Genomic DNA, 12,158 nt, shown 5'->3' on the forward strand with positions numbered 1-12,158 from the left:
TGGAACCAGAGGGGGAAATAAACTGAGAAAATATTACAAGGGTTCACCCACAGTTGACATGAAATGGAGAACGTTGTGATATTGCCTGTAGTTGTTCTGCAGGTGCTGTATAAACAGTATCCCGCTGCTGTGGGCAAAATCCATCCGAAGCTCCGTTTCTGTGGGCACGCCTGCAACAGCTGCTTCCCCAGCTCCAGACAAAGCACCACGAACCCTTTTCACACCTCAGATAGCTTTATACTTTCACAGAACCATGGCAACACCTTCAAGTTCTTCACCTTGAACCCACAAGAAATAAAATAATGTTCCCTTGTCATGAGAGCTCAGCATTTTGAGACGTGTTACAAAAACTGTTTACAACCAGGCGAGCCATTAGACGTTTTACAGACCATTGCTTTTACAATTGTTAAATATTAGCCATTGTACACACTAAAACAGACAGTGCCCCACGTAACCCCTTGGATCCTTTCAGCCTCATTAATATTCTCATTCCCAAAATGGGCTTCCCATAATACTGCAACTGAAAAACACAGTCCATCTGGCATCCACATACTGACAGATCTGTCACCATTAGTTTTTTGTTAAATCTACAATAATCTTTGCTAAACCATCAGCATTACACAAAATTATAGTTTTTTGCTCCACAGTATTTTACCTGATGCTGCTGAGGAGTAGGAATAGAACCCACCTGAACTTCCTCAAATTCACCACAGGGTGGTGTGAAGTTGCAGCAAAGACATGGGGGTGATATTTGGGGTAATATTTCCATTAAAAAATAGCAGAAAATAAATCATATTTAAAGCAGATTGCAACTTAAACTAATGGGATATTTTCTATTTAGGTAAAAAAAAAAAATGAAAACAAGGTGCTTCTGAATTGTAAATAGTTGACATGTAAGCGGAAGAAAAGCAATAAAACGTAATTTCCGGTACTCAGTCCCCGCCTCCAACAAACACCAACGAAGAAGAACAGCCCCCGCCTCTTGTGTGCAGACCGCCGAATTTTGAAAATAACGACTGTTTCAGTAAGAAGACGTGACTCAAAACGAGCTGACGTTGTGAGTATTGTGTTAAGTCCTTATGTTCTCTAACAACGTGTCTGACATTACACCCAAATGTAAATGGACCGACTTCATTCGTTGTCAGTTTGTAAAAGCGCCAGTTGTTGTCTTTTGCTGCGTAAGTAACGTAAACTGTGGGGAATCTACGGCTAACTCACCGCTAATGTTTCCCAGCTAACGCTAACGTGAACCTGCTAATGTTTCCTAGCTAACGCTAACGTCAACCTGCTAATGTTTCCTAGCTAACGCTAACGTCAACCTGCTAATGTTTCCTAGCTAACGCTAACGTCAACCTGCTAATGTTTCCTAGCTAACGCTAACGTCAACCTGCTAATATTTCCTAGCTAACGCTAACGTCAACCTGCTAATGTTTCCTAGCTAACGCTAACGTCAACCTGCTAATGTTTCCTAGCTAACGCTAACGTCAACCTGTTGACCTACTCAGTTATAATGTGCTACAGGAGTAGACCCGCTAACGTTACTCGCCAATTCGATTAGATCATTAGAGCTTGTTCTGTTTCCATTGAGATGAATCTGCTGCCCCTGTATCGCAGTTATTGTTGTTGTTGTTGTTGTTTTCATCTAGGAATGTAGCCAACGGTTATTTTCCCTGATCGAGCAATGTGTCGATCAATTTCTCGATATATTATTTGGTATATCAGACACGAGGAAACAGTGAGATGTTCATCATAATTTCCCAGAGCACAGGTTAACATTGTACGACTGAGGAAAAGTGACATATTATCATATTTGATTGAACATGAAACCATAGAATTTTAGCATATTTGCTCGAAAAATGATTTAAAGGACTAGCCAACTTATTTAAATAATAATCGATTTTGTCGAAGAATCAGCTAGTCTTTGCAGCTCTAATTGTATACCAAGCACTTCTTGACCTTGAAATAAAAATACATACATTCAATATATATGGAAACAGATAGGAGTATTGATGTCATACCTTTTTGTTTAGCATCATTGAAGGTTCCCCTTATTTTAACAATAGTATTAACATTAAGTGGGTTGCAGTTCATCTGTTTTGGAAACAAACATTGTGTGTTTTATTTTTGTCAACACTGGCCTCAAATGGTTTATTATTAGAAAAAAGAATACACTGGTGAAATGGCCATTGTACTGCCTGTTGTTTTTATCACAGACTTCCTGACATCGCAGCATCATGACGTCCATCACTGATCCAAACATGAGTGTCAGGTTCACGGGTGCAATGGAGGAGATCCACAACAAACAGCTTAAAACATATGGGGAGATAATGGACACAACTACAGAGCTGTGCCAGTCCCATAGACAGTTTGTGAAGTCTGCACTTGGTATGTTTTTGTCCATGTATTTCACTGTGTAGCTCTGTTTTTTTGTATCCAAGCTTGTTTCAATCTTTCAAAAGTAAAGTGATCACTAGAGCTTTTCTCTTGTTCAGCACATTGATTCACCCAGCCCCTCCTGGCTCCTCTCTCTCTCTCTCCTACAATGACATAAGCACACAAAAACACACTGACAACGGACCCATCTGTATAATTGCACTGGCTAAAAATAACATCATCTTGTCTTTGTGTACAAAAATGATATGGATAGTTGCTCATGTGCTAGATTTTGCTCACTTGGATGGTTGTTTATTGATATCTTTTTTTTTCTTTGGTGCAGATATGTGTTTAAAGAAATGTAAGGATGATGAGATGCTGTTTGAGACAATACAGACATTCAAAATAGGTGAGTTGCTGCAGTAGACCACAAAATATTGCATCTGTACCGTACACTCATTTGTAACTCATTATTTGCATGATTAATGAATTTGCTGATATCGGCCCCACGCCATCTGTATTTTTGGCCGAGCACTAAAACTTATCATATGCAGAATAAGTTGCATATATATTAACATTGTAATGCAGCTTCAAAAGCTCTGTTGTTTATTTTGAAGGACTGATGCAATGTTTGTCCCCCAGACTTGGAACAAAAAAATTCATCATTGAAAGAGAAACAACATGATATTTCGGAAGTGATATCTGAGATTCAGCAGAAGGAAATGCAAAAAGATGAAATTATTCAGAAGATAGAGAAACTTAAAGAGGAACAAGCCAAGAGAAAAGAGTGTAAGTTGATATTTGACCATTAAGTCAATGTTGTAGCTCACAAAACTTTTGTAACTCAAACATCCAAATGTTTTAGTAATTGACCCTGCGCTTATTATCATCATTATTATTATTATTATTATTATTTGTTTCTCTTTCAGTAATTGTGTCTCAAAATAAAGCAAACAAAGACAGACTGAGAAATCTCCAGAAAGCCAGACTCGTTTTTCAGGATCATTTGGGGATGGAGATAAGAACAATCCTCGGCAAAACTCAGTTGGTTAAAGGTATGTGAAACACAAACATGTATATTCCATATCTTTCTTCATCCACTGATGGCCCTACAACCAACAATAAGGGATTTTAATAGGAAATACAATATGAGTAAATCCCTGGCTTGTTTTCAATTACAAGCAAATATGACTTCAGAATTTACAGAAAGTGTCTTTTTGTCCTTGTAAAGGTGAAAAGTTGCAGTTTGTTTTCCGGAATATCAACCCTTCAGACCAGGAGAGTGCCTACGTCGTCACAATGGGGATTAAAGAAGACGGAGCATACCAGAGTAAGTTACAACACAGAAGCACCTATACTGTACGTTGTAATTAAAAACGTATGAATCATTATGAATTGTAATGATGTTGTGGCTATGAAACCTTTCTATTGATTCCAGTTTCTCTTCTGCATTTAAAGGATGTGACTGTTAATATTAGATTTTTTTTTTCAGTTGATCCTACTGAAATATTCTTTGTGTATCAAAAGCAGAAGTCGTCACTATTTTTTACAGCGAGCCACACTGGCAGGTCAGGAAGTTTGGGAGACACTTTTACAATGAAACATTTAAAACCACAGAACTCTGGTTTGTGGTTTGGAAGTGGCACTTTGTCACCTGAGAATGGAGACGGTCTGGTTGCATATTAAACACAAAGGGTTGGTACTATGGAGGCTACAGTAATTTATGAGTCTGTTAAAGTTCTGTGTAGGAAAAAAGTGACATGATCACAGACATCCATTTTCCTCAGTAGCCATTGTTGCTGTTTGGCACGCAGAGGATTTTTGTGTCCTCTATGAGCTTTGTTTTCAGCAAGAAAAAACATTAACCAATGTTACGTCAATGCAAATAGACAGACTGCTTATAAAGTGCTCCTCTCGGGTCTTCTGCTTCAGCTTCTCATTGCTCAGTAACTATCGTCAACTTTAACTGTAGCGGCCGAGCGCAGCAGGCAATGGTTTCTTGCCCATTTCCTCCCAAATCTTGCCCCAAGACAGTGAACATGCAGACTGGAGGATCAAACCATCGACCTTCTGATTAGCAAGCAACCCGCTCGTCCACCCCCTAACCTCAGCATAAATTGTTACTGTGGCTCAGGAAGCAGTTTGTTGCTCGCTAATCAGTAACTTGGTTGTCTGATCCTCCGGTCTACATGTCAAAGTGTACTTGGGGCAAAATGTGAACCCCAAATTGCCCCTGATGCCTGTGCTATCAGTCTGTTAATGGATGAGTTTTAGAGAAGCGCTGTATGAATGTGAATGGGCGAATATGACTAGAAAAGCACAATATAAATTCAAGAAAATTGCTATATAAATGCAGTCGATATAGCAAAGTGCTTCGTGATAGGACTAACTTTACTTCTATATGAGATGAAAATATCAATTACAGTCGTGTTATGGGTCTAAACACTATTCAGCAGATATAGTTCTAAACATCAATTTAACCTTAGACATACCAAATCAGTGATATATTGGGATCCCACACCCATTCTGTTCTTAAAGACAGATGACTGTCCCTATTCAGGTCATGAACCAAAACCAATAATAAATCATGCATAAACTTTTCCTGGCCATGGCCGATCTGTTATGTTGGCTCCTGTATTTATCTGTGACAGTTTTTTAAACAATTAGACTTTCTATGGTTGTATTTCTCCAGCCTTATTAAGCATCGCTGTCCGGTTCCATAAGATTTACCCAACTATTTTGTCTCTACAGTCGTGTCCAGTGACCCCGTGCTCGAGTGTTTACCGGCCTTGGAAAGCCGTCTTCAAGAGACCAATAACTTACCAGCATTCCTCGCAAATGTCAGAAAGGAGTTTATCTCTCAGGCACGCAGCTAAGACTGCAGGGATGCAGGGACACAAAACCACGCAGAGATGTTCTTGCTACAATGTGGACTACTGTAAATAGGAAGGACCATAATGTTCAACAATCTGAAAGTAAGTAAAATGTAAAGCAGGACAGTTTTTAATATGATACTGTAACACATTATCCAGACTTATGTGTGAATATGGATCTAAGATACACTTTTGAGGGCAATAATAAACACCCTAAAAAATCTGGACTGGTCACTACATAATTACCTGTGTTGTATGCACAAGTCATTTTTTTCTGAGCAGCAGTTTTTGCCTTTGTTTAAAACATCGGAGTTTCTCCTTGAGAACCGGGCGATCTGGTGGAAATCTTATCTTCTCAAATCAGTTCACGATCCTAAGTATGCTCTTCAAAAGTATGGATAAATAAAGTTATTTAACATTCACATATTGATATAAACAATTTTCTGCTTTTGTATTTTTTTCATATTACTATTTTCCTGGGCTCCATTTTTCTTATGTTAATTATATAAATGTATTATTAAAACATATTTATTAAAGTCTTCATAGTTATTCAGTTTGACTGCTCAAAATGGGGCATAAATGATGAGAATTTCAATTATTGTATAAATCCTAATAGAATTAAAAAATAAACTGCAGAGACCAGTGACAGAAATCAGACTGACTGTCAGCAAACTGAGTGCTATTGAATTTATTAACAATTAAAAAACCATGAATACCAATGATATTAGCCTGTAGATAGACATACACTTGATTTGTTATGATTCTTCTACTCTGCCTATTCATTGTTGTGCATTTGAAAAGTGGTGAATCTCCTTCATTCAGGGTGACTTGAATATTTTTGCTGTTTATGCGTCTTGTCAATCAGGCATCAGATGATTTGACGCTGCTTAACACAGGCAGCTCCTCAACGTAGCCTGATGGGAAATGGCCTGTCTGTCCATTAAGTTCACCAAACCACCAACCATTCTCCTCTTTTGTGTAAATGTCTAGAAGATCTCCTGTGAAATACAAACAGAGATCATCATATAAGTTATGCTGTCGACCTCTACTGCCGTTTTACTAAACCTGTTGCTGAGATGAAACTCACCCTCTTTCAAAGTCAATTCATCATCCTGTTCAGGTTTAAAGTTGTATAGGGCCTTGCATTTTCCTATACTGCAAAACTCTGATGTTTGACCTTTGAAAGTGTTAATATTTTTGTGTCATTTCATTGTAAAAAATCCACGTGATTAGAAATAAATCTTTGTGTTCTCATGGAAACGTCTTACCATCTCCTCTGTCATCGGTTGTGTGAGACGGGGCTCTGGTTACGGTGCTGCCACACTCCAAAGCTTCACTTTCATGTGTTGTAGACGTGGAGTTGACCTGGTCACCGGGACCTCGTGAAGGCTCCACAGACGGTTGTGTCACTAACTGAGCCGGTCCTTTGTAAATAATGGAAGCTCTCAGTGACTGTCGGGATCTGAACGGCGTCCGCCTGAGTTTGACCTGGCGAGTCAGTTGGACAACACTGTGCTCGCAGTCCTTTAAAAGAATAACGGTTTGGATCACGTTTTATCAACATTATGTCATTATATGACATATTACATTTAGAAAACACATACAAGTAGCATTACATGTGGCTGTATATAAGTATAGTTACTAACAATAACCCATAAACGTACTCTGAGCTTTGTAGGCTGATGGTAGAGGATGCCAAACATGTTAGCATGTAAGAAGGGAAGATGAACAGCGTTCAAAAAATGAACAACCAACTTTTTTGATACAATTTTTTTTTTTGGTGGGGGGGGGGGATTTGTTCATCAATTAAACCAAAAATGCTAGCTTTTCTCTGTTATAAGTGCTCATAATTTACTGATCAGACTGTTGGTCAGAAAAATAATTTTGACTATTCGGAAATTTTAATGGGCGTTTTATAGATGTTGTAATCATACAACATTGCATACTAAAAAGGAAATGAAGACCAAATTGCCAATTGACTATCTGTTTCTCATACTACAGCTAGTATTGATTAAGGGGTTCTTAAATGAGCTGTACGGGGTAAATCATTCAACGAAGGTCGAGAATCAACGTCCTATGATATCTAGGACCCAACAAATTTAAATCATCGTCATTAGTCACTAAATCCTGCATTTCCACCACAATATCTAAATGAAGAATACTTGAATTAAAAAAAACTTGTTACAAGGAGCACTGCACATTTTCACAATATCCCTTTTTTGATAAAGGTAAAATCAGCATTGGTTGGAACTCAACAGGGTAGCTGCTCGTCCTTAAAAAGTCTTAGCATGTCTTAAATTTCACAAATATAAGACCTTAAAAAAGGTATTCAATTGTCTTAAATTATAGATTGCCTTGGTTTTTTTAGGGATGGCACCAAAGTTCACCTATAAAATGTCTGTGCTCTGCCAGACTGAAGAAGAATTACTAGTTTTGATTTGCGCTGTGTTGTGAGTCTGTTTCTGGTTGAGTATGTATGCTTAACTAATGGCTTTCTAGCCAGTTTAATGATTAGTGGCTTGACGATGAAGAGTATATTTGGAACAGTCTTACCTTATCTTTCCATTTCAGGATGCTGTCACTGAATCGGTGGAAGGACTTGGGTTTTCCATCTAACTCACACAGTGATAAAGAGAGTTTGTAGTGAGTTGCCTCGAGGAGATCCAGTTTGAGAGTGCTCTACAGGCAAAAAAAAAATCCCCGACATTAGCCAACACTAACACGACTCCAATTTATGACCCATTTAAATTATCCGCCTGTACAGGCCACTGTCCACCCATTTCACATGGTGTACACTGTGTACCTCATCGAGCTGCTGTTCGGTTTCCTCAAGGTTCTTTTGGTTTGAGAATGATGGATTTTCCGAGTACATCTTCATCAGTTTTTCAATTCCTGCAACGAGAATGTTGAGGGTGACTCAGAAACCATCAACCAACTGAATGACAGTACTTTGTTCTGTCAATTGTGAGTCACGGGTCTATCTTTCCACCTCCGGGAAAATGTTTTGTCATTTGAATGCATTATTGAGTGAACTCAAATAACCTTCACAGTCTTTCTTTGTTTTTGTTACACTGTCCTCCAGACGCTGGAGTTTGAGTTTGATGGCCTCTCTTCGTCGGCCTTTGCCCATCAGCGACTTGCTGTCCTCCTCCTGTTTTATCAGAACACAGATAAGGTGTATTTATCGCATCATCGCAGTAACTGTCATGGTCTTGGTGTTGTATTGATTGGTGGAGTATTTATATGACATTTTTACACACATGCTACTGCTGCTACTTCACCAATCTCTGCACATTTCACCTTTGTTCAATTAGGTTAATTCCATTGAATTGAATTGACAGTAAATATACTTTTGAGCGCACTACACATAAGTCGTGTCAGGCCCGTTCACAAATTGACGAGAACATGTTTGAATGTGCAGTTTGCACGCTCACATCAAACAGACACCCCCTGCAGAGATGACAGCTATGTCTTTGAATGGGTGAGTTACTGGATGAGTCTGTGGCCTGCAGACAAACCTCTCTTCAGAATCAAACAGCAGATTCTGAGGGTTAAAATTTGCAGACTTACAAAATAATCAGCCATCAAAAACTCAGCTTTGTTATCTTCAGCTGGGACTCTGTTTTCCTCCACCAGGGTTTGTATGTCTTTATCCATATCCACCCTTTGGGCCAGCTGTTCTATCTGTCTTTGGCCCTGGGGGAAGCAGGAAATACACAGTATGTACATACACGTATACAATATCCATAGTGGGATTTAGTGTGCATTTGTAATCATGGTGAATTTTAAGATGTCTTACATGCTTAAGAGTCTGGCCAAAACCGGACATGTGGAGGTTGTATCTATTCAAAATGTTGCACAGAACTTCAATTCGCTGTTTCTCCAGCTCCTGTACGATCTGAAAAAAGGGCAGAAGGTAGAGCTGTGATGCTTTCTGTGCAGCACATTCAACCCCTGCCCAAAACACGGGGGAAAACAAGGTCACAGTGACTGTAAAGAATGCACACTAACTAAAAGATCATGAATAAGAGCCAGCATCACAGTGTACTGCTGAAATGTCCTTGGGCAATCCGTCAACATGTTCCCCCTGTGCTGTTATTCTTTTCTGCACTCTGACAAAATGTTTGTGTCGCAGGGAGGACAGGATATAGCACAATACGCTGGTAATTTGTAGCTCCAAACAGAGCACTTGAGCTGTAGATTGACCTGGTGCTTGTAAACCATTTTCTGCAGCCAAAAGCTCACTGGTTTAACTCTTTTCCTAAATGAGGTGTCCTTAAGTCCGAACTTTCCCATTCACTCACAAAAAGCCACTCAAACAGCTAAAACACTCCTACCTACAAAATCGAGAACTATAGAAAAGCATTTTCCATCACCTGGTAGCAGTTTTTCAGTGTGTTTTCCCACTTGAGCCTCATCCGATGACCCTCCATGTTAACATTAAAGTACTCCTCGTCCACCCGAGCCTGCACCTCTGCCGACTTAGTCAGCCTGTTAAGCATCTGTCGTCAAGAACAGGGGAACAACATCTTTTAGCGGCCATGCTGACAACAATAATCATTCTGTGAAAACATACCACAAAGGATGCTGTACCTTTTGTTTCTCCTTTTCTGTGCAGATCTGCCTATTGTTCTCAACAAAGTTGAACAGAGCCTCGTGTTCTCTTGTTAGTCCCACTAATTTCTTCTTTATCTGTTTCAGAACAGTGACACAAGCAGTCGCAGAAATGAAGACTAACCCTAAAAAAAACAGCATTAAGATTACATTCAACACCTAACTATGCTATAGATCAGATCTTAGGCATAATTTTTGCATTTTATTATTTCTAGTGATAAGCACTGCATTTTACATGCTGTTGAAATCATCAGGGTTGACGAAAAGAAGAATTTCCAAAGCAACAATGACATACACCAAGTCACATAAAGAAGGAGTAACAAGGTAGAACGATCATTAGATTACGAACTGGTTGTTAAACCCTTTATTGTTTGAGATTTCAAAATAAACTCTTCGGGAACTTGATTGATTTGATTTAATTATTCATTTATGAGAATTCAAATGAAGACAAAGCTTTTTATTTGTTAGCTAGTAATTTTGCAGAAATAAAATCAGTAACATTTCCAATGAATTCTTCATCCATAACATTTACACAACACAATATCATACATTAATATTGCAGCATGAAGTCCATAACTCTTTCATAGCGTATGATGTTTCAAAGCAACAGTGAGAAGTTATTTAAAGGATGGTATAATATATAATAAAATACTTTATAAAGTAAAACATTACAGTGCCTCGTGATCAATCTACCTATTTAAGATACGGTTATACTGTGCAGTCATCTGAGCATTATGGTGCTTTCTGTAAAAGCAGAAGGTGTGGTGACTTCATGACAGTACCGGGATCTTTTCATAAGGCTTTATAACATGTATAACATGCAAAATGAAAATGAATGATTGTAACTTATTGAGATCATTGACCTTGTGGAGTACTGTGGTCCATCTCTTACTGGCTTATCACTGTTTAATACCACATAACGCTTCGTGATGCATTATGTAGATATCTATAATACATTATACATACTGTAAGGGCTTCACTGTAAAGCTTACCTTTTTATAGCTACAAAAACCTTTCATGGATTTATGGATTATAATAATTATCTCTGCTGCAGCTCCATAACAACTGGCTTGTCTTTTTGGAAGGAGATTCTTTACCTTGAGTTGCTCACTCCAGTTAGCAGTAACAAGTTTTCCATTCCTTTCAACGGCGCTGTCAAGCTATTGAAATGTAGCAAATGTTAGAGACGTTATGCCCGGAAACAAGAGCAGAAATTAATAATGAAGAATAAAATTACATACAGGCTTCTTCCTCTTATTATGCTCGTCTAGGACTTGTCGTATTTCCAGAATTGCCTCCTGCTGAAATGCACCTCCTAATGATCTGGAATGAGAACAACAAGGCCGTATTTAACTTCCTTTACAGTCTGTAGACCGGCACAATTATGAGGTGAACTCAGGCTGAAAACTACCTGTGGGCGTCTGCTCTTGAGTACATCTCATCTGACACATGACACCACGCGCTGTAGGTGGAACTGAGTGGGGAGTCGGCAGGAAAAGGTTAGAGCTGTGGACTAATTAGCCTGACACCTACCTGTGTTTCTCTCTTGTCCAACTTGCTCGGAGCATGTTATTTTCCATAATACCATTATTTCTGTGCACCACATGGCAGTTAGTCCCCAGGAGGAGGTCACATTAAACACAAAACAGACAGAAGACGGAGCCGAGAAGCATTTCTAGCACTGTCCCTTACTTGTTTGACATTCCTTTGGAGGCCCTGATGAGTTTGCCCGCAAGTTTTTGCAGTCCCTTAGCATAAGTGAGCTCCAGCTCAGCCCTGCCACAGGAACAAGTTACAGCAATGGAAATGATGAGTCAAACAATAACCAGTGTAGCCATTACAAGTAAGTTCGAATGCCCTTGCTGTTCTGAACTTACCTTTGCTGAAAAACTGCCATAAGTTCTTTGCAGAAGTACTCCCCAGATTTTGAAAAGCGCTTCACATTTTGATACAGTTGGTTATACTGGAAGACAGAGAATAAGACTCCATGAGATTTTGCCAGAGTGCAACAACAGCCTGAATCAGCTCAAACCGAAACAAAGGTAAATATGAAGTTGTGCGACCTGTCTTTCAACAAAATCGATGATAAAAACATGACACTTTGACTCGAGCGCACTAACAGTAACCAAAAGAGAAGAAGTACTCACGGAGCAGGTGCTGGTAGGATCCCTCATCTTAAGTCTGTGGTTGTTTGTTGACTTTGGACCTGGAACTTTGACCACCTTCCCGTCAGAGTCCCTCATGCGGAAATCACCTGAGCTTTTGTCAGTGTACCAAACAAAGGAAAATTCCAGTGAG

The 12,158-nt window shown here is 39.1% G+C and overlaps 2 protein-coding genes across 3 annotated transcripts; one reads left to right on the top strand and one right to left on the bottom strand.

Moving 5' to 3' along the window:
- The first annotated feature begins 924 nt into the window (after window positions 1-924).
- spc25 (SPC25 component of NDC80 kinetochore complex) lies at window positions 925-6,506 on the top strand. Its single transcript, XM_035604129.2, has 7 exons — window positions 925-1,057; window positions 2,214-2,385; window positions 2,717-2,782; window positions 3,016-3,162; window positions 3,303-3,428; window positions 3,605-3,703; window positions 5,125-6,506. Exons 2-7 carry the CDS (start codon window positions 2,235-2,237, stop codon window positions 5,247-5,249), a joined length of 714 nt encoding a protein of 237 aa, XP_035460022.1. The 5' UTR covers window positions 925-1,057; window positions 2,214-2,234; the 3' UTR covers window positions 5,250-6,506.
- Window positions 5,920-12,158, bottom strand: nostrin (nitric oxide synthase trafficking). Of its 2 annotated transcripts, none has more exons than XM_035604127.2 (16): window positions 12,008-12,158; window positions 11,738-11,823; window positions 11,553-11,636; window positions 11,272-11,334; window positions 11,102-11,183; window positions 10,958-11,020; window positions 9,840-9,938; window positions 9,623-9,748; window positions 9,046-9,144; window positions 8,817-8,942; window positions 8,289-8,397; window positions 8,050-8,138; window positions 7,800-7,925; window positions 6,515-6,770; window positions 6,334-6,423; window positions 5,920-6,244 (listed from the first exon to the last, which is right to left on the bottom strand). In XM_035604127.2, exons 1-16 carry the CDS (start codon window positions 12,101-12,103, stop codon window positions 6,108-6,110), a joined length of 1,731 nt encoding a protein of 576 aa, XP_035460020.1. In that variant the 5' UTR covers window positions 12,104-12,158; the 3' UTR covers window positions 5,920-6,107. The 2 variants fall into 2 exon arrangements, with proteins under 2 accessions (XP_035460020.1, XP_035460021.1); XM_035604128.2 differs by lacking the exon at window positions 12,008-12,158 and adding an exon at window positions 11,924-12,000.

This window comes from Scophthalmus maximus, chromosome 14, assembly GCF_022379125.1.
Source record: "Scophthalmus maximus strain ysfricsl-2021 chromosome 14, ASM2237912v1, whole genome shotgun sequence".
NCBI lineage: Eukaryota > Metazoa > Chordata > Actinopteri > Pleuronectiformes > Scophthalmidae > Scophthalmus > Scophthalmus maximus.

Coding starts and splice junctions, on each gene's coding strand:
- spc25 (XM_035604129.2), top strand. CDS start 2,235: ATGACGTCCATCACTGATCCAAACATGAGTGTCAGGTTCACGGGTGCA. Junction 3,429..3,604: donor CAAAACTCAGTTGGTTAAAG/GTATGTGAAACA, acceptor GTCCTTGTAAAG/GTGAAAAGTTGCAGTTTGTT. Junction 3,704..5,124: donor AGAAGACGGAGCATACCAGA/GTAAGTTACAAC, acceptor TTGTCTCTACAG/TCGTGTCCAGTGACCCCGTG.
- nostrin (XM_035604127.2), bottom strand. CDS start 12,103: ATGAGGGACTCTGACGGGAAGGTGGTCAAAGTTCCAGGTCCAAAGTCA. Junction 11,021..11,101: donor ATAATAAGAGGAAGAAGCCT/GTATGTAATTTT, acceptor ACATTTCAATAG/CTTGACAGCGCCGTTGAAAG. Junction 8,139..8,288: donor AACAAAGAAAGACTGTGAAG/GTTATTTGAGTT, acceptor TTCTCGTTGCAG/GAATTGAAAAACTGATGAAG.